The sequence below is a fragment of the Mesoplodon bidens genome (assembly GCF_964165515.1).
Source record: "Mesoplodon bidens genome assembly, chromosome: 18".
In the NCBI taxonomy this organism is placed as follows: domain Eukaryota; kingdom Metazoa; phylum Chordata; class Mammalia; order Artiodactyla; family Ziphiidae; genus Mesoplodon; species Mesoplodon bidens.
In genome coordinates this window covers 16,396,899-16,421,517 of record NC_138175.1, presented here as the reverse complement: position 1 = coordinate 16,421,517, position 24,619 = coordinate 16,396,899, and the positions used below count along the sequence as shown (strand labels likewise).

Below are 24,619 nucleotides of genomic sequence, written 5' to 3'. Positions count from 1 at the left end.
GAGCGAACAGTCATGGCTTGTTCCAGGGCGTGAGGAGACTGGCCTAGAAACGGGAAAATAGGTCAGAGCAACGCAAATGGATTGATCTAAGGGAATATTTTTACTTCCTTTCACGTTCTCTTGTAAATGGTGGTTGGGGCTTATATCTTACGCTGTCTGCTGGGCTCCTGCAGTGAAATAGGACTAAATTAACAGGTGCCGAGGATGAGGGCATGAGTGGGTGAAAAGCCAACATGAAACAGAGAATACATATATATTTAGGTTGACCTTCCGGAAGCTTTCCTAAGAATGCGACATTAAATTTGGAACTGTAACACAACCCCTGATTAAAAAAATTAACCACCCCCATTCTGGATTGCATTACACCTGAAACAATTTCTTTTTTAGGCATTCAAAGTGAATACCCGGGTCTGGGGAGTCTCGTGTTCCAGAATGCACCCCATGGTCATTGCAGTGTAGGTGGACAGCTGTGGACCTGGCCTCCAGCCCTGGGTTCCAGTCGTGTTTCTTCCATGCTCTGTGGGACCTTGGGGGCAAGGGGTCACATGACTTCTTGGAGCTTTGGGTTTCTCCCAAGGACGGGCCAAACGCTGCCCACGTCGGGGTGTCATGAGAAAATTAAATGTGTGAAGGTGCTTCCTCAGGAGTAAATGCCATGCACGGGTATGATGGTGAACTAACACCTGCTTACTTCTTCCTTATTTCATCTTACTGGGTAATTAGCACATTCACTCTGGACCCTCATCTTCCTGTTTCTTCTCACTGGAAGTGTTGGTGAGACTTTCATGGTCCTCACCCCAAGCCCCGGGCTTGCTGTGGTTAAGTTTTTTCCCTCCAGAGGCCTGATGCCACAGCAGCCTGTTCCATTGGGGACCTCTGTTTTGTGGATTGAGAGACTCTCCTGCCTGCCTGTGCCGGGTTGCACTTCCGAGCACCACAGGTGTGTCAGGGGCTGTTTTGGACGCCCACCGTGGGGCTTCTTCTCTGTGATGCAGGAGGTGTCTGGTCTGCCACTTGCCCGGAGGGAGGCCTGGGAGCTGCTTTACCCCATCAGGGAGCTCCAGTGTTTACTTTGCCCTCTGAGTACAGATGCGTTGCATCCATGGGAGAATGTGGTGACGGGGTGGGCATTCGTGTGTTCATTGTAACAGTTATTATTCCCCGAGGAACCTTCATTTGTGAATCGTGTGTTTTCATCTGTGAGTGTGCGTGTGTGTGTGTGTCAGAGTGTACTTTGTCCATTTCTCCTTTAAAGGGGAGGCTTTGACAAAACCTGATCAATATTTTGCATTCCATGCATGAAGAACCAGATGTTAGAAGTTTCCTATTGTTGAGGGGGAGGGAGCCGGGGCCCCTCCAGATTTATAGAAATCGATGTCCTCTGACAGAACTTGGTTAGTTTTCCTGGGAAACAAGTAACAGGAACACATTTTTTTGATTTTCACGATGAATTATTTTCTAACAAGAGCCCTCTTTTCGTCTCTTTGACTTTCATTCGTTGGCCAGGGTGGACGAGCCCAACATGTCAGTGGGGTGGGATCCCACAAATAACGCGGGCTGGCTCCTTTCCTTTCTTTTTAAATTATTAATTTGCTTTTTGCACTCGGCCTCACGTGCCAGGCCTATTATTCAAGGCGCCTCTTGTTGTACTGAGGTCTTTTCTTTTCCAAGTTCTTCCCTCGGAACCAGACCCAGAAGGGAAGACGTGGGACATTGGATGTTTCCGTGTCAGGCGCACAGGAAGTGTCGCCTGCCAGCTAAACCAGGACAGGACGAGCATTTTAAATGATAAATGCTCTGACAGGATCAGACAGATGGACAGGAAAGGGTCCCTGACCAGTGCGAGGGAGCCCCGCTCGCTCATTTCCAGCACAGGTGCTGCCCACCTAGTGTGTGTGAATCCAGCTCCTACTCGACTGCTGTGAGGGCAGTCTGTTTCCTGCTGCACGGTGGTCAGTTGGAGAAGTTGGAGTTTGTTGGGCTCTTTCTCTGTTTCCATTTATGAGTCACACTGGATACTTATTCCCTTCTTGTGGGTCCTTGTACTTCTCTGAGCTTTCAGGAAATAAATCCTCTTGCCACGTGTAGACGTTTCTTTTGGTGGAAACAACGGTACACTTGCAGTTCATATAACCCAGTGTTTTGCAGGCACTTTAAAAAACAGCCAGTGAGATTGGGGGAAAACAAGGAAACCCTGGGTGGTTCAGTGTTCAAGGTTATAGGAGAGGCTGGCTGAACCGAGTGAGTTTGGCTGGACCTCGGTTGCCAGTCTTCTTTAGCTGGGTAGATCTCCCTTTCTTGATTTACTAGTTGGTCCTGCTTCTTCATTATTCATTGGTGGGTAGATGTTGATTTTTCTTGAGTGAGCCAGTGATTTTCACCGGTCCAGCTGGAGGGTGTATTCTCACAATGGTATTCACACTAAAGGGGTGCCCTCCTTATATCCCTTGGCCTGACTGCCAAGTCACCGCCATCACCGCCTTATTACCTGCAGGGTCATGCCCTAGAGTAGGGCATAGTCTCTGTACGTGTGTGTGTGTGTGTGTGTGTGTGTGTGTGTGTGTTTACATAGTGTCTCATGTGTTGTAGATGCTTAGAATTGAACCAAAACCAAACCCTGCCTGATGGGCTCAGTGGCCAGTTTTCTTTGGGTCCACGTGTAGCACACTAACCACACTTGAAGTTATTGTTCCGTTTTCTTTTTTCAACTGTACACCTGACCCGACAGAGGTGAGCAGTTAAGGATCTTGAGCACAGAGTAAAGAAATAAATGGAAAAAGCCAAACAAGACCTGGGTCCTCCTTCCCGAGGATGGGCAACCTCTGAGAGGGGGAGAGTGTTGGGGGAGTCCAGTACCTGCGTGGGAGGAGAATTTCCTGCCTGCAGAGGAGAGCAAGAACTCTGAAAGGAGGCAGGCAGCTCCTCCGCTGAGTCTTCCACTGGGATTTGTGCCTTGGTGGATTCTCCATATATTACAGTGAATTTAATTAAATACATTGTGATCCCAACTGACGGTATTCTAATTAGCTGGGACAGGAAAAATCATTCTCCCTCTTTCTCCAAATGAAAACATCTACTCTCTTCTGCAGGGAAAGCATGTCTCTGGCTGACTGGCTTGCCCCGTAGAGTCCTCATCGGCCTCTGCAGCCCCATCCCCTCCTGCTGCATCTTATTAGGCAGGTTCCAAGGGTGGAATTCTGGGGATGGGCCAGGGCATCTTGGGAGGGAGAGGGTGCCTGGCCAACAAGGTTAGGGCGTTGACCCACTCAAGGCCTGGGAAATGACCAGATGGTGTGGAGAAGGTCACAGAAGTCAGGACCTAGGACCCTGCTGCTCGCTTTGGGCCCCCGTTTGCCGGAGATTGGACAGCCTGAGAATGACCGAGCTTACGAGATGGGGTGACAACAGGAGCTGTCACACGCAGGTAGACCTCAAGAGACTCCAGTTGTGAGTGGAAGTTTGGGTTGGGTATAACCTTTATAAGCAGGTGTTTCCTAGGATGGAGAAATAGTTGGTTCTGGATCTTTGTGTGTATGTCTTGGAGAGTGAACTTGGAGTGCAAAAGCAAGCTTGGAATTTTGAATTACGCTTCTGTGCAAGTCTCTGAGAGAGGACCCTGAATGTTCCCTGCACTGGGATCAGTGGGAAAGGCCGTGGCTCTGTTTTCCGCATTTCCTTTTATTCTTTTCTCTACCATTTGTAGCATGTAACCATTTCCCTTCCAAAATTGTTCTCACACGGCAGACAGAAGAATTCCTGGTGGCGGTAGAGATTGCCACTGACCGCCATGGGTCAAGTGTAGTGGTTTGGGGACATCATCCTTATACAGTTATTTTTTAAACAAGAGTCTCCAGTATCATGTTTATTTTAGTTCAGGATTTTTACAGCCCTGTCACCCAGGAACCCATGGATTTGAGGACAAAATACATCTGACATCTGACAACTCCCATCCAACACTTTTTGGCCATGTTATCCTCTCTTCTGGCTCAGAGACTAGAAACCCCAGCTGTTTGGAAAAGAACCCTCACATCCATATTAAAATTTTATGTTTAAGATTCAGAGCTTTAGTGCAAGGAAGTCCTGTTTCATGGGAAAGTAATGAGAATTGGGGGTTAGGGCTTTAATGGTACTTGCTCTGATTTCATAGTTTATGATACCACCAAAACTCCTCGACAGAACTTACTGCTTTAGATGCCATGGGTATTTTCCCTGTTATCTTTCATTCAGTCAGTTTTTGTTGAAACTTTAATAAATGTCATTCTTTTGGTCTTAGTGATCCAAGGCAGCAGTTTCTGGCTCCTGTACAAGTTTCCTGTTCCTCAATCCCAAGCCAAACTCTTGCTCCCAGGAATATCCTGGTGCAGTTTTTGGCTTTCGGGGGCCCCTGTGGAGAAGTCGGGGAGAAGGAACATGGACAAGCTCATCATTTTCCTTTCCACCTAGCCCATCAGACTCTCCTTCTTCCCAGGGTTGCAGCCTCCAGAAAACATTGCTTTGGTGCTTTCCATACTCCTGAAATCCTCTGTAAGGAGCCTTATGTCAGAGGCAGCAAATTGAAGATAAACGATTTAAAAAAAAATCAGCTCAAACTTATTTCAAGAAAAGTAGCTTTATATTTTCAGTTGTTATAATTTTTTTTTTTTTTTTGCGGGATGCGGGCCTCTCACTGTTGTGGCCTCTCCCGCTGCGGAGCACAGGCTCTGGACGCGCAGGCTCAGTGGCCATGGCTCACGGGCCCAGCCGCTCCGCGGCATGTGGGATCTTCCCGGACCGGGGCACGAACTCGTGTCCCCTGCATCGGCAGGTGAACTCTCAACCACTGCGCCACCAGGGAAGCCCAGTTGTTATAATTTGACAGTTAACACTGAGCTTGCTAGTTCTTCAAACTCCTTCTGGTTGTGAGTGTTCTAGGACAGCTATTACGGGGTCGGGGCAGGCAGGGAGGGTATTGCTTTGTTCCAAGGCTCTGCGCTTGAATGTGTTAAATCACCCATTTCGAGACAGAAGGGATTGTTCTCTCTTGGTACCGGTGAAGCCCTTCACTCTGTTATCTGCAAGTTGGCCCCAGAGCAAAAGTGATTATAGTAGTGTAGTTTTTCCTCAGCACTCTATTGTTGCATTCATATTTCCTCTTCCAACGAGGTCCAAACGTGCTTCTGGGATGTTCACACTTTTTCCGTGAACATAGGATGTGTGCGTGTGAGCACATGAGCCTCAGAGCCATGTCATCCAATAGGAAGTGCTGCTAGGGCCACTCTAGTATTCTCAGTATGAGGCAGAGTGCAGGACATTCTGACTGCTGTGCTTTCTGAGTGTCTCACCGTATAATGTGGACAAGAAAGATATCCAGGCAGGACCAGAAACAGTTACCAGGCATGGGCATCAGATAGAACAAGTGTGGTCAGAAATGAGAGGGGCCGGACAAAGAAGTTCCGAGGCATTTATCGTGTACTCTGTGTAGTCCCTTGGGCCAGGCTCTGGGGACTAGAGGTGGGGATGAGGGTGAGGAGAAAGTGGGAAGGACAGGTGGAAACATGAGCCCATAAAATACATTATCTGAATTTCCTCCTCCAGAAGGATGCTGGGGGATGTGAGACCCAGCTTCTAGTTCTCTCTCCCACTAACTAGCTGGGTTACCTTGGGTCAACCACTTAAACTTTTTGGAATTGTTTCTCCTGCTTTATGTGCACCCAATAGAAAAGTTCCCTCTTCCCCTAAAATGAATCATTTGAAATGAAGGAGGCGGCCTTCCTATACCAGGAGCATGTCAGTTCCCTAATTGCTAATAAAAAGGGTCCATAGCTTTCAGCATATTCTCAAAGAGGCCCCGAAAGGATGTGAACGTTGTGCTTGGATAATCTTTAAGTCTCCTCCTAAATGCAGAAGTCTGGGGTCTGCTAACTGCTTCCATGGCCTCCACTGCCTTGTGCCCAGGGCTTTATTCCTGTGTGTGCCTGCTTTCTGCCAGCTCTGGGGCTTCTGTGTTCTGAAATCAGAGTACTGTGTTGACACAAACACAACACCGAGTGTAATTTTGACCATCTGAGCACTAAGCCAAATGTCCTTGAGATGTTGACAGGGAAACTAGTCTGGAGAAATTTATTTTTGTGTCTTTTTCTTTTTAATCCTGGGGAAAACCTAATTTTGGGTTCTCCTAATAGTCTGCAGTTCTAAATACAAAAACTTGAGTCATCCTTCTTGTGAAATAGCCTAACAGCAGCTTTGGCTCTGTGTTACTGACCTAAGATTCTGTACAGGTAAGGTGACTATGTGGGCCATCCCCTAAAACAGGGGCTGGTCACTTTTTCCGTAAGGGGCCAGATAATAAGATTTTAGGCTTTGCAGGCCAAACAGTCTCTATTGCAACTATGGAACTCTGGTGTTGAGAGAGCAGCCATAGACAATACACAGATTAACAGATGTGGCTGTGTTCCCATAAAACCCTGTTTACAGAAATAGGCAGCAGGGTGGATTTGGCCTGTGGGCCATAGCTTGCCGACCCCTGTTCTAAATAAAGCAGGATGCTTTGGAGAGTGGAAGGAGGAACCTTTAATTATTGTGCCAGGAAAACCAGTTTTATACTGGGAGGGTCGGATCCGTCAGCGTTTTCAGCACTCTGACATGTGTGAGGGAGACGGGAACGAGGGTCAGCTTGCTCCCTGTCCTCACAGAGCTGCTGGGGAAGGACCCGCTGGGAAAACCAAGCAACCCCCATAAGGGATCCTCGGGCTGCTGCCAGGGCATGGTGGGCTTGGAGTGGCTTACCTGAGGCGTGTCCCTCTCTTTCGCCCCTGTAGCACCTGCAGCAGCACGAGAGCGGCGTGGAGGGCGAGAGCTGCTACTACCACTGCGTCCTGTGCAACTACTCCACCAAGGCCAAGCTCAACCTCATCCAGCACGTGCGCTCCATGAAGCATCAGCGCGGCGAGAGCCTGCGCAAGCTGCAGCGGCTGCAGAAGGGCCTTCCAGAGGAGGATGACGACCTGGGGCAGATCTTCACCATCCGCAGGTGCCCCTCCACTGACCCCGGTGAGTGGTCTCATGGGCATGGGAGGCCCGGGGCTGCCCGGGCAGTGGCCTCCCGAGGGCTGCGGCTTGGTGCAGCTGGCCCTCACGTCCGTTACCACCCTCACAGCTGACCATTGTGTTCTGAAGGGACATGCAGGGATTGTTGCTTTTCCCATTTTTTAAAGGAACTTAGCACCACACTTTTCTTCAGATGTCACAAGCCGCTGCCCAGGGAGCAAGCCAACAGACCGCGTTTTGTCCCCTCTCCCCACGTTCTTCTGAGGTGCGCTCTAGATTCAGTTTTTTGGTTCAGATCGACATGAAGCAAACGCTAAACTATGTCTTGCTCGGTATTGAGAATGGGCAGTGTGTGACCTCGAGTCTGGTCTGTAAGAATGAACTTCAAAGAAGATCGAAACATGTGTTTGTTATAAACATTGCGATTGTATTTGAGAACGACCCAGTTGTTCCTGGCTCGGTGCTGGCTGTTACTTCACAAAGAGGGTGGAGACCTTCCAGGGGAGCTAACCCCGTGCTTCCGCCTCCCACCCTGTCCTCTCACCCGCCGCCCCCTTCTCCTTCCTTCCCTATGTGACTCACACTCCCACCGGGACCTCACTCAGTAGAATCTCCCCTCTCTCTTATTTTTTCAGCCTTCCAGTCCCTTTCTCTCTGGTTGGGAGCACAGGACAGTCACCTGTCACTTTAAAAACCATTTATGGTTAAAGCCCTCCCTTAATCCTGTGTTCCACTCTCTCTCTCCAACAGCATCTTCAGATTCTTGAAAGAACGCTCTGTGTTGGTCCATCTCCTGTTCACACATCAGCCTATCATAGCCCGTTTCCTCCCGTCATCAAACCATCCTTGAGAAGGTCACCACTGACTTCGGATTTTCTGAGCCCAGTGTCTGCGTGCTGAGCCTTTTTCTTTCTGTGGTCTTTGAAATTGCTTCCCATGCCCTTCGGGAAGCTCCCTTCCCTAGACGTGTTTCTCTCTTGTCCTCCTGCTGCTCTGGACTGTCCTCCACGCCACCCCCCACGCCCACACCCCCGCCCCACACCCCGGCTCGTGGCCCTCAGGCTGCCCTACGTGCCGTCATCACCTGGGCACTAGGCCTGGCCCTCGGCTCCCAGCCTCTTGAAACTTTGTCTCCTGGTGTTGGCAAGTGCCCTTCAGACAGCTTCCTGGACCTCTCACGGGTGCCACCTCATACTCGCTGGGCTCACAACTTCCCCTGCAGACCTCTTTCTCCTTCCGATGGCGTGCTGTTGAATGACCTAGCCGGGCTGCAGACTCAGGCCTTTTGGTCTCTCCATCGCCTGCTGCATCTTCTCGGCCTCTCACGTGTCGTGGCCATGTGGGGACTTTATCCTAATGTTATCATACACTTTTTTATGAAGTTTTTAAAGGCAAAAAGTTATATAAACCTTACTGTGAAAAATGGCATAGCCCCCGCCAGTCCCATTCCCCAGAGCACCGCCTTTCAAGTTTAATTGTTCCTTTTGTTACTTATTTCCATATTTCTTAACAAGCTTCTACTACTATTTCTTGATTAAAAAGAAATTTTTTTGGTAAGTTGTAGACATTATCTATTGGCTTTCTACTCCAGAAGATGGGGATTTTGCTGGTGTGCCATTGTGCAAGCTGACACACTCATACCACTCACACTCATACCCTCCCATTATCCGTACACACTCTCTCATACACACACACACACAGACACGGTACCCACATACCCCGGCCCCCTACACACTCAATCTTCCCCTCCCTTCATCTTCCATTATGATTAAATAATAATTTGGGGGCATATTAATATTCAGTGTTTTCATTATTCTGACTCTATAAATATTAATCACAGCTGAGCCATGTAGAGTTTTATAATTTCATTTACCTTCTTGTACAACTTTTTTGTTTTCCCTGGTTTTCTAGGTACCTACCATAATTCATGGCTAACTCTCTGCCAGAGTAGATATGTTCTCATCTCCGAAGGCTCTGCTGTATCAGTTTATCTGTTGGCTTCATCTCCTCCTGGAGACATCCCTCCCGAGCCCTTATGGACCCCTCTGCCTATGGCTCTTGTCTCCATCACCTGGCTGTAGCTTTGCTCCCTTTTGCCATATAAATGAAACCGGATTCTTCTCTGATGGGATATACCAAAATTCGAGAATGCTTCCCCCCTGCTAGAGTAGGATTATCACAGAGGAGGGGCCAGTCCTCCCAGCAGTCAGTCTGAATTGTTGCTTTGGGAAGGTACTGTGTGGGTACCAGGATGATTTTTGTCGCCTCCAGGTCACTGCAAGACTGACTGTGCCTTCCCACGTGTATTGTAAATGCCTCTTTGGGTTAAAGTTCAGTCTTAATCTCTGGGGCTTGTGCTTCGTGTCTGACCCCATGGCTCTGCATGTGAGCCAGGGACGGGGCCCAGCACCCACAGACATGCCAGTGCCATCTGGCTGTGGGAATCCCTGCTCCCCACTGGGGCATTTTGGCCTGTTTGAGCCTGCCATTCCCCATTATTCTGCTATTAAGTCATTTCACAGGATTCTCCTTCCTCTGCCAATATACTCAGACCTATTTATTTCAGGGTTTAAATTTTTTTTTTTTTTTGCGAGCTCTGCACACATCATTGTTTCAATCTTCCGCTAAAAGCTGGTCCCTTTCGCCCCTCAATTCTTTCTTTCACTCTGCTCAGAATTCCCTTTTTATTAATGAGGTGCCCCAAACTAAATAGTGTACAGCTGCCATTTCACCCGGGGTCTATGGACTGGAACAAACAGTTCCCTGTTTTATAATGTAATGCTTCTATTTATGCAGCCGCTCTGGAATTGCTTTCTTACACCATTGCCTTCTGGGTTTCTCTCATTTAGTGCGTATTAGGGGTTTTTTTTTTCCCTCCTCCTGAAGTGTATGAGCAACTTTAGTCTAGATGATAGACTTCCTTTCTGTATTTCTAAACCCTTTTGTATTGTCTTTGGCCTGGAGTCATGTTTTTGCGCTGCACCCACCTCCCTCCCAACCCTGCGCCCCTCCCACTCATACGCTCTAGCTACGTTTATTTATACGCTTTACTAATGACAAAAGGGACAAATTATTAGATAATACTCATATTGCGTTAACAGTGACTCGGTTCCGTTTCAGAAACTCCTGTAAGATCACGCATCTTAAAATATACCCTTTTCCCTCCCGCCGGGAATTGACTCTTAAAAACTTCTTGGAAGAGCGTCTTCAAGAAAAGGGACATTGTGGGCCTAGTAGAATTAAGACATTGAAGGTCATCAGCTTCAAGTTTTGTAAACGCAGACTTGATAAAATACAGGCATACCTCGTTTCACTGTGCTCCACATGCTTCATTCTTTTACAAATAGAAGATTTGTGGCTGCCCTGCATGGAGCAAGTCTGTGGGCCCCATTCTTCCAACAGCATTTGCTCACTTTGTGTCTCTGTGTCACATTTTGGTAATTCTCGCAATATTTTAAACCCTCCACCAGCGAAAAATATTACGAACCCCTGAAGGCTCAGATGATGGTTCACATTTTCTAGCAATAAAGTATTTTTTAATTAAGGTATGTACATTTTTTAGACATAATGCTGTTGAACACTTACTAGACTACAGTATAGTGTAAATGTAACTTTTATACACCCTGAGAAACCACAAAATTCGTGTGATTCGCTGTATTGTAATACTCGATTTATCGCAATGCTCTGGAGCCGAACCTGCAGTATCTCTGAGGTATGCCTGTATTCCCAGTTTTCTCCTCTGGAACGTAAGGATTGGGACACTGATCTTCAGCTGGAAACATCATTCATGTAGCATAAGGCGGCCTCAGGGAATCTTTGGGCACCTTTCGGGAGCCCTGCCTGTTCTGACTCTAAGCTGCGTATAAACGGTGGCGCTGTCTAGGGTTTTCGTTCCTGGTATTCTGTCATCATCTGGTTAAACGATGGTGTTCTCTCTCCTTTCCTTCCTTTTCTTTCCTCCTCTCTTGTCCACGTACCAGAAAGTTTTACACAAAAGCCATCAGAAATAACTTCCTTTCCTTCTCTGAGCCCAGGACCTCAGACCCCAGTCTCCTGTCGCCTTCTGCAGGTGGCAGGGCTTCCCTTGCTGAGGCTGATGGAGTGGACTCTACCATGGATTCTTCCCAGTGGGTGACAGAAATATCACTTCTTCAAATCTTACTTGTTAACTTAAGCCCACGTGTTTTCCAATCAGTCAGGCTTAGCACGTCGCCTGCCAGCCCACACGGAAGTGTGGAGAAGGAGAAATTGTGAAGGTCTCCTCTGCCTTTCACAACTTTGTGGCAGTGGCCAGGATTTACACCCACCATGGGCCCTCTAACCCCTTGAGAGGCCTCATGACCAGACGTAAAGCATCTAGGTCCTGCCCTGTCTTGATTGCTGACCATGTGCTAATAAGTAGTCCACGCTCCCCTACACGGTCCTGCTTGTGGTCAAGCTTCACCCTTACATCAATGGGCGGGCTGAGTCCTGTATTATATTGTCTTTAACCGAGTGTGATGGTCTTTGTCCATGCTACAGACATACATGCGCACACACACGCATGCACACACACACACACGCACACACACACACGGCCTTCCCATTAAAAAAAAATGTCTTGGAATTATACATCTCAGAGAAAAGGAAGTAACCAAACTAGATGAGGTTCACTGCATCCCCGCATTTTTTGTGTGTGACCTGGTCTTTCAGTTTGTGGCTTGAGTGTCTTTTCTGCAAAGAGCAAGTGTTCTCCTGACTTTGTTGGGACTTAGCCTTTCCGTTTCATCCCCACACACAGATAAAGGAAGAGAAAGCCCGTTGTTGTGGCCGCACCCTGGGTTATATCTCCCAGTTGCTGGCTTCGGCTGTTTGCTTCCCATAGTTGACCAGAAGCTCTTGAAAGATGGAAAGCTCTCGTAGGTGGATCATGTGTAGGATCAGCTTCCCTGTTTGCTTATTAAAAAGGCATTTCTGGCTCCCGGGTGAAACTGTAGTTAATTTCACTCTATCAGTGCCCTGGGCTTCCAGAAGACAAGAGGTGCTTTGTGTTTCTGGCCTCAGCCTTCCTCTCCTTTTCCTCCTCCTGTTTCTCTTACCCTCGCCTTAACTACTTCTTTCACGGAGATGTCAACCTCCGAACATTGCACAGAAGTAATTTAGTGATTCTTCATTGAGCACCTACTGTGTGCAAGGCTTCGAGTTGGGGGCACAGCTGTTGCTCTCCCCTCAGCTCTTGTTGTGGATACACTGCATAATATGCCAGCCCAGGCATCCGGGGCAACTGGACGGTGGCTCAGTTTACAGAGGGCGCGCTCATTCAGAGTTTAGGGGAATATTTTGCTTGGAGCGGAAGACGGCGGCCTCCTTCACTGACACATCTTTGGCGCTCAAGGTAGTGAATTCCTGGGGTCAGGGAGGCAGACACAGCTGGCCAAGTGATGATGTGGTTTTGGTGACAACCTTTACTGGAACACTCACCGGCTTCACTTGATGGGTTATGTTTTTAAACCAACTTCCAGGGAGTTCTGCTTAACTTGTACAGTTTAAGAGAATAAGAAAATGTACTGTTTTCCAATTTCTCATTTGTTTTTGTTTTGATTTTTCAAAATTGGCATAAGGCTGCCCTCTGCATATGAAGTGCATTTTTTTGGTAAATGGCTAAATTATATGCAATTTCAGTGTAATTATTCTTATAGCACTAAAATATGTTGTGGCCAGTTCTGCAGTTCCGAAGCACTGTTTTCATAAAACCAGCACAGTTATGCTCTTTCCTTTTTCCTTTTGACTGTGTGTCTTGTCCATGGGGTTTGGGAAAAAGCAGGGATAAAGTATTTCTAACTAGAAAAGTTAAATGTAAAAAGATCGTCAGGACAAATTGGGGTGGCTGAAAATTTAAGCACTCATGGAGGAGTAGAGAAAATATGACTTTATCTGTTTTAAATCCATTCCCTGATGAAGGACTATTGGGATAAGGATTGTGAATTTCAGTGTGCTTTTTTAGAAAACTGCTTTTCAGTGCAAGGATAAAGGGACATCATTATGTATCGACATGAAAAGAGAATATAATATTGTTAAATGAAAAATGGGGTTTACAGAATAGGGTATAGTTTGACTCTAATTTTTTTTTAAAGCTTTTAAACTAACCATCCTAAGCATAGTTTGTAATTGGCATTTCTGGCTGTTTCATGGGTGGGACCTAATAGAGTGTCAGGCACGTGACAAGAGCTCAAATGGTGGTGGAGCTCATTGACAGAGGTATTAGCAGAATTGCTCACAAGAAACCAGGGGGTGAACCTTGGTTGTCTTTTGTTCATGGAGATAGTTTTCCGTTTGCCGATATAAAGTATACATAGTTTGATTACTGTCTGATTTGCTTGCATTTTGCACCTACATGAAGAGGACAGGAGTACTTCTTAGGGTGTATACTGTCTTGTTTTTTTGTTGCAACACAGTTCCTGATTTGCCTTAATTAGTCCTCTAACAATCTACAAAGGTCAGCGCCAATTGCCTGTTCATTTACATTTGTAATTGTGATGGCTTCTGATTACATATTCCTTGTCTTAGTCCTTCCTCTAAGTAGATGCTAGTGTGTCCTCCCCTCCTCCCACACATGTGTGTGCATGCCTAGGCGTGCATGTGCACACACACACACAGACACCCACACCCCAGGCCAGTGTAGAAGCTAAGGATCTGTCTCTTCATACAAAACAGCTTTGTAGTGATGGCACTGTCTTTCCTGGAACATCAGAGTCTGTTATGAAGAGGCATCTTGGAGGGGCTGTTGCTTCTAAGCTAGGAATATAATGAAGCCAGAGTCAGGGAAATTACGTGGATACCAGGCCAGAAGTCCAAGAGCCATTATCTAGGAGCTTTCTTGAACTGGGTAATTAAGGACAATTAAAGATTTCTGCTTGCTCTCTGCAAAGTATGCTAATGATCTGGTGTGTTGGAAGGTGGACATGTGCAGAGTGCTGGTTCACTGCTGTCCCGTGCTCCTGGTCTGGAGGGGTCCCTCTGGAGAAGATGTGACATCACCGGGATAGTCCTTGGGCAGTGGGTCCAGGGTCTATGACCTCCCACCTACTCTGTTTCCCTTCTGTCTTCTCCAGAAGAGACGAGCGTCTGCACCAAGACATTCCACCTTTTAGAAATTATCTGAGATCTGGCTGCAGTAGCCTGAGTTGCAATGATTATCATTTATTCGCCCTTTGATATTCTGGATCCACCATTTACTAGTTGCTTTATTTTCATGGGAGGTTCAAAGCTGTTGAGGTTTTTTGGGTTTTTTTCAGTATATAGCCCTGGAGCATACATTGCCTATATATTGGGCTGTATGTATGGCTAGACATTGCCTGCCCGGTTAGCCCTGTCCTCATTTGGGGGCTCTAGTTGTCTTGCATGCTGTCCCCTTCGGTAGGTAGTGGTGTGTGCCCTTATCGCCACCCTGCACTGCCCACTCTGAGAGGTAGCAACACTGTGGCTGCTCCCTTCCAGGGAGGGTGATACCAAGGGGCACAGCAAAAAGATAAAAGAAAAAAAGGCGCCTGCTGATCGTAACTGGAATTAGGAGAGACTGGGGGTCCTTTTGGAGGGGGGATATTGAGGGTGGGCATTAGGGGTCTCCTGTTTAGGGTTGTGAGCATGTCAGAGAGCCCAGAAACACAGGGATCCCCAAGGGAGACAGAGAATGTCATGACACACCAAGTATCACTTCAGTGAAACTTTTCTGCCAAGTCACCTTTGCAAGGGGTATCCAAGGAGCTTGAAAGTTTGCATCTTGACAGATGAACATAAGTAGCTAGCCAGTGAGTCGGTGTTTGCACTGGGTTGGGGTTAGGGTTGTGCACCTGGATTCCACGTGGGTTGGGGATGGAGGTAGCGGGATGGAGCGGTCATCATCTGCTGTCCCCACCACGTGGGCAGATCCTCATCCCAGCCTCTGCACTTCACACCTCCTGTGTTGCCCAAATGTAATTTTTCAAGAGAAAGGAAGATTTGTACTTGTTTTGCCTTTAGGAATGTCTAAAGAATCCATTTCTTGGGCTAGTTATATTAAACTTGTTCCTGACCTTGGCAGGGGGCCAGGGAAATAGAACATGCATCTGTCTCTTTGCTTACAGAAATAGCTCAAAGCCTTCTTCTCAGAGTTACAGATGTTAAGGAAGAAGCCCCTTCAAACTGTGACCCAATTAGGAGAATTATAGTCCCACATGATTTTTTCAAACACTGACTAGCAGTGGGAAGTTTTCTGGCCTCCCAAATCAGAATAAGCGCTGTCCAGAGTCCCCTGGTCGTTGGGTTCCTAGATCCCCTGAGAGCAGCAAGGAAGCTTCTCCAGATTCTGTCTGCCCGTTCTGCACGGCAGCCACAAGCCCCCTGTGGCTATTTAAGTTTAAATTAATTAAGGTTAAATAAACATTTAAAATTCAGTCTCTCTTGTCATACTAGCCAAATTTCAAGTGCTTCTTAGTCACATGTGGTTCATGGCTACCTTGGTGGACAGAACAGATTTCTAGAACCGTTCAGAAGGTTCTGACGGACAGCGCTGGCCGGCTGTGAGGGCGCATGGCACACTTACCCTGGCTCTGGGTTCCTCACTGGGATCCTGCAGGTCCAGGCTGGGTTTGGGCTGCATTTTCCATAAAACTCTTTGGCTTCCGTTTTAAAGAATATGGTGCCTACCTGCCACCTGCTTTCTGCCAGGCTGCGTAGGGTGTGTTCTTTATTGCTTTCCCATTTCTCTTTTTGCTTTTTTTTTCCCCTCAGTTTTTCTCAGTATGGGAGAAATATGTTTTCAAATAGGCATTTACTTTTGGTTTTGCCACTTTAGCCTAATCCATTAGCAGTTCTGAGGGAGTTGGGAAGGACTTTGTAAAGATGTATCCTTCAGAGTGGTTGTTAAAGGGCTTTTTATAGTTTTATACCTCAAGACTATATCTTGAGACCTTTTGTGTGTTTGTTAATAAAAAGAGCTATTTATTGCTTTTAAAAGATCCTTGACTTCTGCTCTAATTAGAATATTAAAAGTTGGACAGTATGTGATTTTTCTTGGAACAGGCCTGTCTGTTGTTTTAACTCAGTTTTATCCAGATCTGTTGTCCTCTCATGAAGACACAAAAAGAATCTATGTGCTTTTCTCTCACCATTTTCCTTGGCTTAACATCCTCTGCTTAGGACAGAGTTTGTCCTTTCAGACTGCCTTAGTTTGCTTAGAGCTGCCATAACAAAATACCGTAGGCCGAGTGCCTTAAACAGCAGAACTTAGTTTACTCACAGTTCTGGAGGCTGGAAGTCCAAGGTGTTGGCAGGTTTTGTTTCTCCTGAGGCCACTTTCCTTGGCATACAGATGGCTGCTTCTCTCCTTCCATGGCCTTTGCTCTGTGCTCAGCCCTGTGTCTCTCTGTGTGTCATAATGTCCTCTTCTTATAAGGACATCAATCGGGGTGAGCCCTAATCCAGTCTAACACTCACTTCTAACTTAATCACTGCCTTAAAGGTCTTTCTCCAAATACAGTCACATCTGAGGTGTTGGGGGTTAGAGCTTCAACGTATGAATTTGGGGAACACATTTCAGCCCGTAACATTGACTCTCTGACATCTGAGGCCAGTGTCTTCTTTCTTCTTCTGTGGTCCTTTTGGATGTGGAAGGAGGGCAGGAGGTGGAGGTGGGCGCAGAGGCGGAGGGCAGTGGAGAGACCCTGCACGTAGCCCTCCCGCAGCGTTATCAGGACCTGCTGGCCCCTCCGTAGCTTCCTGCTCCCAGCCCTTGGTCCTCGATGAGGGCCTTGGCCTGTGAAGAAACAGAGCAAGCTTCTTGGCAGGGGACTCCAGAGGGGTCCCCTTGTTAGGTCAGGAAAGAGGTCAGAGCACTGTGCCCACTGAGCTCGTTGAACCAGGAGTCTCTTCTCACCTGTCCTGACACAGCCTCTGCTCAAACCTTCCACTGATGAGCCCCAAGGGCACAGCCAGCCCCATGTAGGGATAGTCTCGTGCCTGTGCAACCTGGCAGTCTGCGCCTCGGGACAACTGCCCTTGTCGAGGGTTCTCCAGTAGGCTGTCATGTAGGAGGCTCTTGTGGGAGGGTCTGTAGCAGGAGCGACTCTTCTCTGTTACCCACTGGTGCTTTCAAGGACAAGCACAACTCCCTGTGGATTTGTGGATGGTGTTTAGTGGCCCTGTTTGGTTTTTGTCCTGGCTGGAGGAAGTGCCCACCCCTGCCCCCTGGACCGTGCCACCTTCTACGACCTGCTTTGGTAGAGAATTCTATACGGTGTCTGTTGGTTGGGCTTCCATCCAAAGCAGTTTTTTGGTTGCCGGAAGTACCTGAAGGCCTCTGCCGCCATGTGGTTTGTACCTTATCTGTGTCAAATCCTCCAGGATAAAGGCCCCGGTGTGTGAGTTTTCACCCTTTTCATTTAGGGCCCACCCCTCATGTGTGTCCATAGGGCAGGTGCATCCTCTTCCCCAACCCTCGTCTTTCCCAGATGCGAATCTGGGATGCAGTTTTCGCGGCCGACCTCCAGAAGGGCCTTCCTCTGCAAGAGTGTAAAGCAGGGCATGTTCACTGCTTCTCGGCCATCGTAGGTCTCATGTCTCCAGGTTCCCCCTGTCCCAGACCGTTTGTGCTCAGTGCCACGTGTGACTGGTAGCTGCCGTATCAGACAGACAGTGCAGACAGAGGCAAGAATGTCCTTCGGGAAGTTCTCATGGATGGTGCTGCTCTAGACAGAGGCTCAGGGCAGGGCTCATCCCGTTGTGTCTTGCCTCCTTCCTGTGGGCTGACAAGCTCATCCAAGGGATGAGCAGCGCTTTGCCCCAGGGACAGGGTTCTTCATATCCAGAAAGGAATATAATCCACTGCCGGATCCTCTCAGGGTAGACATGAAGAAACCCATCAGACAGGTGAGAGAAGGGGCGGCGGTTATTTGTGACTCTCCAGCCAGCAGAGTGTAAGCCTCGGTTTTCCCCGAGAACTGGAAATGCTTTGCACGGTTTTCCTAATATTCAAAACCCTTTTGTGATTTTCTTGTGTGAGTCAATCCAAGAAGGACTGAGGAACCGCACAAATTGGAGAGGGCAGCCCTGCCCTGGTGGGCTTGGGCGGGAGTCTGTACCGGGAACTGTGTGAGGCTCTTAGGTGATGAGGGTGTGGCCCGGCCATCGGCCAGGTGAGCTGTGTCCGCCCCAGACATTTTCATGCTGGTTTTGTAGTAGATGTGAGCTGGAATTTGGGTTGGTGGGTCTTGAATTATTAACAAAGCAATGAAGTCTGTGTAGGCAGTTAAATTTAGAACAAAATCAAAATTGGGGGCCATGATTTTTGAAAAAGGGAGGGAAAGAAGGTATAAGGAGAATGGGCAAGTGCTGAAGAGTTTGGAAATGAAGAGGCAAAGATGAGGCACACGTAGGGAAAAGACAGGATCTGACTTGCCTTGCTTCTTTTATTTTTTTTTAATTTTTATTTATTTATTTATTTATTATAATAAATTTATTTTATTTATTTATCTTTGGCTGCGTTGGGTCTTTGTTGCTGCATGCATACTCTCTCTAGTTGTGGCGAGTGGGGGCTACTCTTTGTTGCGGTGCGCAGGCTTCTCATAGTGGTGGCTTCTCTTGTTGCAGAGCATGGGCTGTAGGCGTGTGGGCTTCAGTAGTTGTGGTACATGGGCTTAATTGCTCCACGGCATGTGGGATCTTCCTGGACCAGGGCTTGAACCCGTGTTCCCTGCGTTGGCAGGAGGATTCTTAACCACTGCGCCACCAGGGAAGTCCGCCTTGTTTCTTTTAGAAGAGAACCACGACAGGGGAAGAAGCGACTGGTTTGAGTCCAGAAGTGGAGCTCTTTAATCCTGCACGCATGGGCGTGTCCTTAGTGTGGCCACATGCCACTCTAGGCTCTGGGAAAGCCGCCTGCAGAGAGGGAATGCAAAGTCTGGACTTTACCCTCTAGTAAGGGGGAGACAGACAGCAGATAAACAAGTAGAGGATGTCAGGTGTGCAAGGTGCTATAAATATAGAGCCAGGCAGGGCAGGATGTTATATAAGGCGCTCCGGGGAGGTGACATCGGAGCTGAGCGGGAGCGGCCCTGGCAGAGGGCCCAGCGAGTGCACAGCCCCTCGGCTGGTTGGAGGAGCAGCAGGGAAGGCGGGCAGAGGGTTGGCAGGCCGGGAGCTGTGGTCCAAGCAGCCCGGTCCTGTGGACCCTGGCAGGATGCAGGGAGATTTGGAATTTGCTCCCATCAAGATGGGAAAGGTCAAAGCAGGAGAGTGACAGTGCGACTTCCACTGTTCAGGTTACCATGGAAACTGAACTTGCATGTCCACTGTCGTACAGATGTGAATTGTCTCCCTCCCCATCGCCCCCAAGTAAAGGAGCCCCTCAGGCAGGGAGGAGAGGGGGCACCACAGGGTGCAGTCTCTGCAGGATGCTTGTGAGCCAGGATGACCGCAAGTAGAAGGGGCTACGTTGACCTTGAACTGCTTAGAAGCCACTTTCTGGGATCAGCGTAGCTCTTTGGAGTTCTCTGGTTTAGCCCAGGGGTCAGCGGTTTTTTCATAAAACAAAACCATTTCTGATGAGTCATCACGCAAGTGTGAAGCACGGGACAGACTCGTGTCCTTTAGACTCGAGGATGAGCTGTCTCTACTACAACGTAAACACCATATGTGAAGAATGAGAAGCTGGCTGTGGTCAGGGTATGTGTTAGGATGACTGGAGCGAAGTAACGACCTTCCACCTCCTCCTGCCCTCCACCTTCTGACGGGCGTTCACATTCCACACAGCATCTTGGCGTGTCAGAGGGTGATGTGTATTTCCTGGACAGGAATTCCGTTTCACTACTTAGTATCATAATCCAGAAAGTGCTCAGTGCCCTAACACCTGTGTTCTCTTGGTGTCCCTGGTGCTGCGTGTCCAGAGGTCATTATCCCGTTCCGGGAGGCTGATGACCCCGCTCTGACTTGCATGTCTAGCCAGCCTTTGACAGACAGGCCTGATCTAATTCTGCAGCCATTTTTTCTCTCCGTGGACATGTGTCCAGACCCCAGGCAGATCTGAAGGCTTCCTTAGAACCCATAAGACCAGGAAGATTTGTGCCCTACTATACTGTTTTTTCTGGGCTTTGCTTTAATCAGGAATGCAGACTGGGGTGTGTGTGTATGCATGTGTGTATTTCCAGTAGATGGTGTGCAGGTGCAGGGCCTTCATTCCCGTCTATGAGTCAGTATTACACGGCTAAGTAAATTTAAAATGGGAAATAGTGATTCTTTTTCAATAACGGGGGTCGCTCCTCCCTGCTCGCGGTCCTGGTCCCTTTGGGATTGTCAGGCTCGCGTTGAAAGGGCCCTGGAGGGAAGGATGTTGGTATATATCACGGATATTTGGAAAGAATGTTTCAGCCACACCTGGCTGCCGTGTGTGAGGACAAATCTAATTTATTTTAAAAATTTGGCCACAGGCAGCCTTTTCTGTCTGTTTCTTTTGGGCAGGGAGGTGGGGACCGGGATGGAAGAGCAGCAGCAAGCTGTGGTTTGCATTTGTTTTCTTCCAGATTTGACCAGCCAGCAGAAGAGAGATTATCTCTAACGGATATGAAAGGTTTAATCATTTTAATTTTGTTTTTATTAAAGTTTATCGTAACTTTTCCCCCCAACGTCCCCTGGTAGAACAGAGGGGAGAGAAGAGGAGGTAATATAAATATACACAAACCCCCAAGCACTTGGTTAATAAACTCTCTAAGGGGAGTGCCCACGTGGGGAGGAAGTAGCTGGATGGCTGGGGACAGTGGGCTGACTGGGGCATGCCGTGACAACCCTGAAACGTGGCTGGCATCTCCTAAGCTTCCCGGCCCCCTCCAGCAGACACTTGCCATGGGGAGCTCTTGGTGTTCATTAAAGAGAGAGAGGAAGCTTCAACTCTTGTCTTACTTTATCATGGTTCTCAAATGGACTGGATCCCCAAGCCATTTCTAGCTATAAAGAAGCCTAAATTTATAGAGAATAATAGAATTTGCTTAGATTCATCTACCCCTTATCATAACAATGAAATGTATGAACCTGGATATTCTGAAGACTTACTTTAGGTCAAAATCCCTGAGGTGTTGTGTGTGTTTTATGAAACAGCAAAGTTGGGATAAAAATAGTCTTTAGTTTTTGGGGTAGGAAAGCTGTCCTATATACATGATGGTGAAACAGAGCAGGTAGGATCCTAGAGGAACGGGACTGTGGGCTCCTTTTCCGTTTAGGGCAATAAAAGAAGCTTGTTTCAAAGTGAATTGTCCCAAATCACCTGGGTGTGTGGACTGGAGTCTCCCCTGGCCTCAGCTCAGTCTTCCCTCTCCTCCGTGGCTGGAAAACCCCATGGAGGCATGGCTGTTTGGAATCCCATCACCTAGACCAGGTGGGGTGTTGCATGGCCTGGGAATGATGAAATTGTGTTCACGCCTGTGTTCTCATTGAGGCTGGAAATTGGACTTGCACACTTCAGCCATTTTTTAAAGCAGTGGGATGAAAACATTGTCATCTCCTTAAACCTGACTTAAGCAGCTAGCTCACTTAACCTTCATACATACCAGTCTTGAAGTTCTGAGATATGTTCAGGCTTTATAGTACTTTCTCTGTCATTGTTGGGTGGGGGTGGGGGGTCATCAGTAGAGAAGCAGCTTTCCTAGTGGCAGCTGAGACTCCAGTTCCTCGAATCAAGCAGAAACTGTACTGAGGAGGGTTCGACCCAGCCGCTAGCGTGAGTGAATGGCCTGGCCCCTGGCAGGCTGTGTGGGCGGTCACATGCTCCATATGGGTTCCCTTGGGGTCTGGGGGCTTCCATGAGGAGCTGTGTTGGGTGGAAGGCTTCCCAAACCAAGTCTGTCTCCTGAGAAGGAAAGCCAGAGCCAGAGGCTGTCCCAGGTTTGCAGGCACCTGTTGTGCCCAGCAGGCTGTGTCCAGGCAGGAGAGTGTACCAGTGACAGCGCAGCAGTGTGTCACTTTGGAATTGTCTTATGAGAGTGACTTGAACCCGTGAGGGCCAGCTTTCTTGGTCACTGTCAGCTGGGGTTGTGTGAACAGTAGAAATGCACAAACGCAGGCCCATGTCATTCTCTGCAGGCTCTTACCCACAGTTTAGGCAGCCCTCCATGAGAGGAGGGAGACCTGGCTATCCCACAGAATTTCTAGTTTGTATGTGAGGTCTTAGTCCCATATTTTCAAAGCTGTGTAGACTATGAAGACAGTAGAAGGTGGGGAAACAAAAATACATCTCTTCTTTTATCTCGCAGCATTCATCTGTGAGTTGCTGAGGCACCCCAAGAGTGCTTGCATGAATTAGGGGCTCCATTTTCCCTCACATAAGCAGACTTGGGAGGAGAGCAGTCAAGTGCAGGAGTGCAGGCCGCACAGGGTCAGCAGGGACCCTGCTTCCTTCCATCTTTCCACACAGCTGTCCTCATCGTCTCAGGATGGCCACTCCATCTGTGCTCCGGGCGGGGGGAAGCGGGAAGGGGAAAGCACAGGCACCACCTGAATTCGCTTCTTCAAAGAGCTTTCCCCAAAGCATCACCCACTTACTTCCTCCTGCATCTCATTGGCTGGAACTTGGTCACATGACACTCTCTGGGCACAGAAGAAACTGGGAGATGCAGATTTTAACTGGGGGGTATTGCCGCCCCGAATAAAAGGAGTGCTGTGTCACAAGGAAGAGCAGTTATTAGGAAGGCAGGTAGGAGCCTCTGCCGCACATCTTTTAAAAGATAAGGAGGGGATTAAGTCAACTGTGTTATGAAAATGTGGTGGAAATCTGGGTAGCCATTAGGAATAATGTTCTTGATTAATATTTAAGGATATCGAAGAAAGTTCAATAGACAGGGAAGCAAGACCCCAAATCATATATAATTGTCCTAGTTTCCTTTAAAGTATATATAAATATATTGAGATGTTATCACTGATTATGGGCGATTTTTACTTCCTTCACACTTTTTGTATTTTCAAGATTTTCAACAGTAGGCACTTATTGCTTTTATGATCAGGGGGAAAAAACGCAAACCTTAAGTGTAAGGAATAGAGAACTTGGTAATTACTATCTCGTATATGAAATATACTTTATGGAAAAAACAAAATGAGTAATAAAGGGGAAAATCTATAAACCTGTAGTGATAATGGAATGATGATGAGTAACTATAGTGCTATGGATTCGTCAAGAACAAATCCCATCATACTAATAAGATAAAAGGAAATAACGTATGTCAGTTCTCATTGCAAAGGGAAGTTGTATTGTGCAAATGCAAACTTATATTCTGGAGGCTTTAAATGTACTTCAGAAACATTCACCGTCCTCTCCAAGCATCGTTTCAAGGTGACTCAGGGGCCATTCTTTCCCCCATTTTTACTCTGGAAATACTGGGGCGTGTTGAGCTTTGCAGTTGTTTAAGCCCCTGTTAGTGTAAACACTAGTTTCTGTGGAAAAGTATGAAAGAATAGGAGAAATGACCCCTGCCTATTGTCTTTCGGGAGGATTTCACACACACACACACAGACACACACACGATTAACACAGTTCAAGATGATCCATGGTAATCACTAGATAGTAGGGCAGGGCAGTTGAAGATCCTGGGCCTTCTGAGGTGTGAGGAATTCTTGGGTTGAATGACTAGGGAAGTTCCAAGAAACAAGCGAATCCGTTCCTGGTAGAGTAAGATTCTCGGCGTTCTGGGCGAGTTCAGGAGTTTGGTCGGGGACCAGGGAGCCAGGCCATTCAGGCAGACAAAGGACCCTGGGCAGGGACCACCAGCTGTAGACCCATTTCCTTCCATCATTTGTATCTAGCTTCCTCCGCTCTCCCCTCCGCCACGCCAATCTGCCCCTTTGAGAGGCAGATAGGATTGCAAGTGTGAATATCACAGGTGTATTAAAAACAAATACATCAAAACTACTGTCTTTTCCATAACCTCCTTATCAGATTCTGAGCCTAAAGAGAAATGTTTACATGTGTTGAACCCTGACTAAAAGAAAGACTAATAAGCAGGGGTAATATATTGATTTCTGGGCTATATGTGTTGAGGGGAACTGCAAATGCTGGTGAAAGTTTTGTTTTTATTTAACATTTTCATTAGTAACTTGAAAACAAATAGTAAATGAAATTTGCATACAATCTAAAATATTTATGCAGTAATGTGTGTAATTGCCAATACTTAAGAACACAAAAATATATATAATTGGACTAGAGATGTTAGGAATCTTACTGTATTTTATTTTCAGTTTGTAGGTTTGTTTCATCTATGGTTGTTCAGCAGTTAGTTGTGATTTTGGTGTTTTTGTGAGAGGGGGTGAGCTCACGTCCTTCTACTCTGCCATCTTGTCTCCACCTCTCAATTTGTACTTTTAAAATGTTTTTATTTTGATGTAATTGCAGACTTACAGAAAAGTAAAGAATAAAAAGAATTCCCGTATATCTTTACCCAGAATCCCCAAATGTTAACATTTTAGCACATTTGCTTTCTCAAGCTCTCTCGCTCTCTCACACACACTTACTGTCTACATACCTATGTAGGATACACACACACACACACACATGCACACACGGAGGTATACACATTTTTATTTTTTCTGCCCATTTCAGACA

At 47.3% G+C, this 24,619-nt stretch overlaps 1 protein-coding gene across 8 annotated transcripts in view; it reads left to right on the top strand.

Moving 5' to 3' along the window:
- ZFHX3 (zinc finger homeobox 3) overlaps window positions 1-24,619 on the top strand; it is a 257,266-nt gene that overhangs the window by 145,270 nt on the left and 87,377 nt on the right. For all 8 annotated transcript variants that reach the window (XR_014013683.1, XM_081215221.1, XM_081215226.1 and 5 more), the window contains one exon: window positions 6,798-7,029. Coding sequence is in view for 7 of the 8 variants with exons in the window: in XM_081215221.1 (XP_081071347.1) it covers window positions 6,798-7,029 (232 nt within the window). In the remaining variant the exon portion in view is untranslated. The remainder of the gene's footprint in view (window positions 1-6,797; window positions 7,030-24,619) is intronic.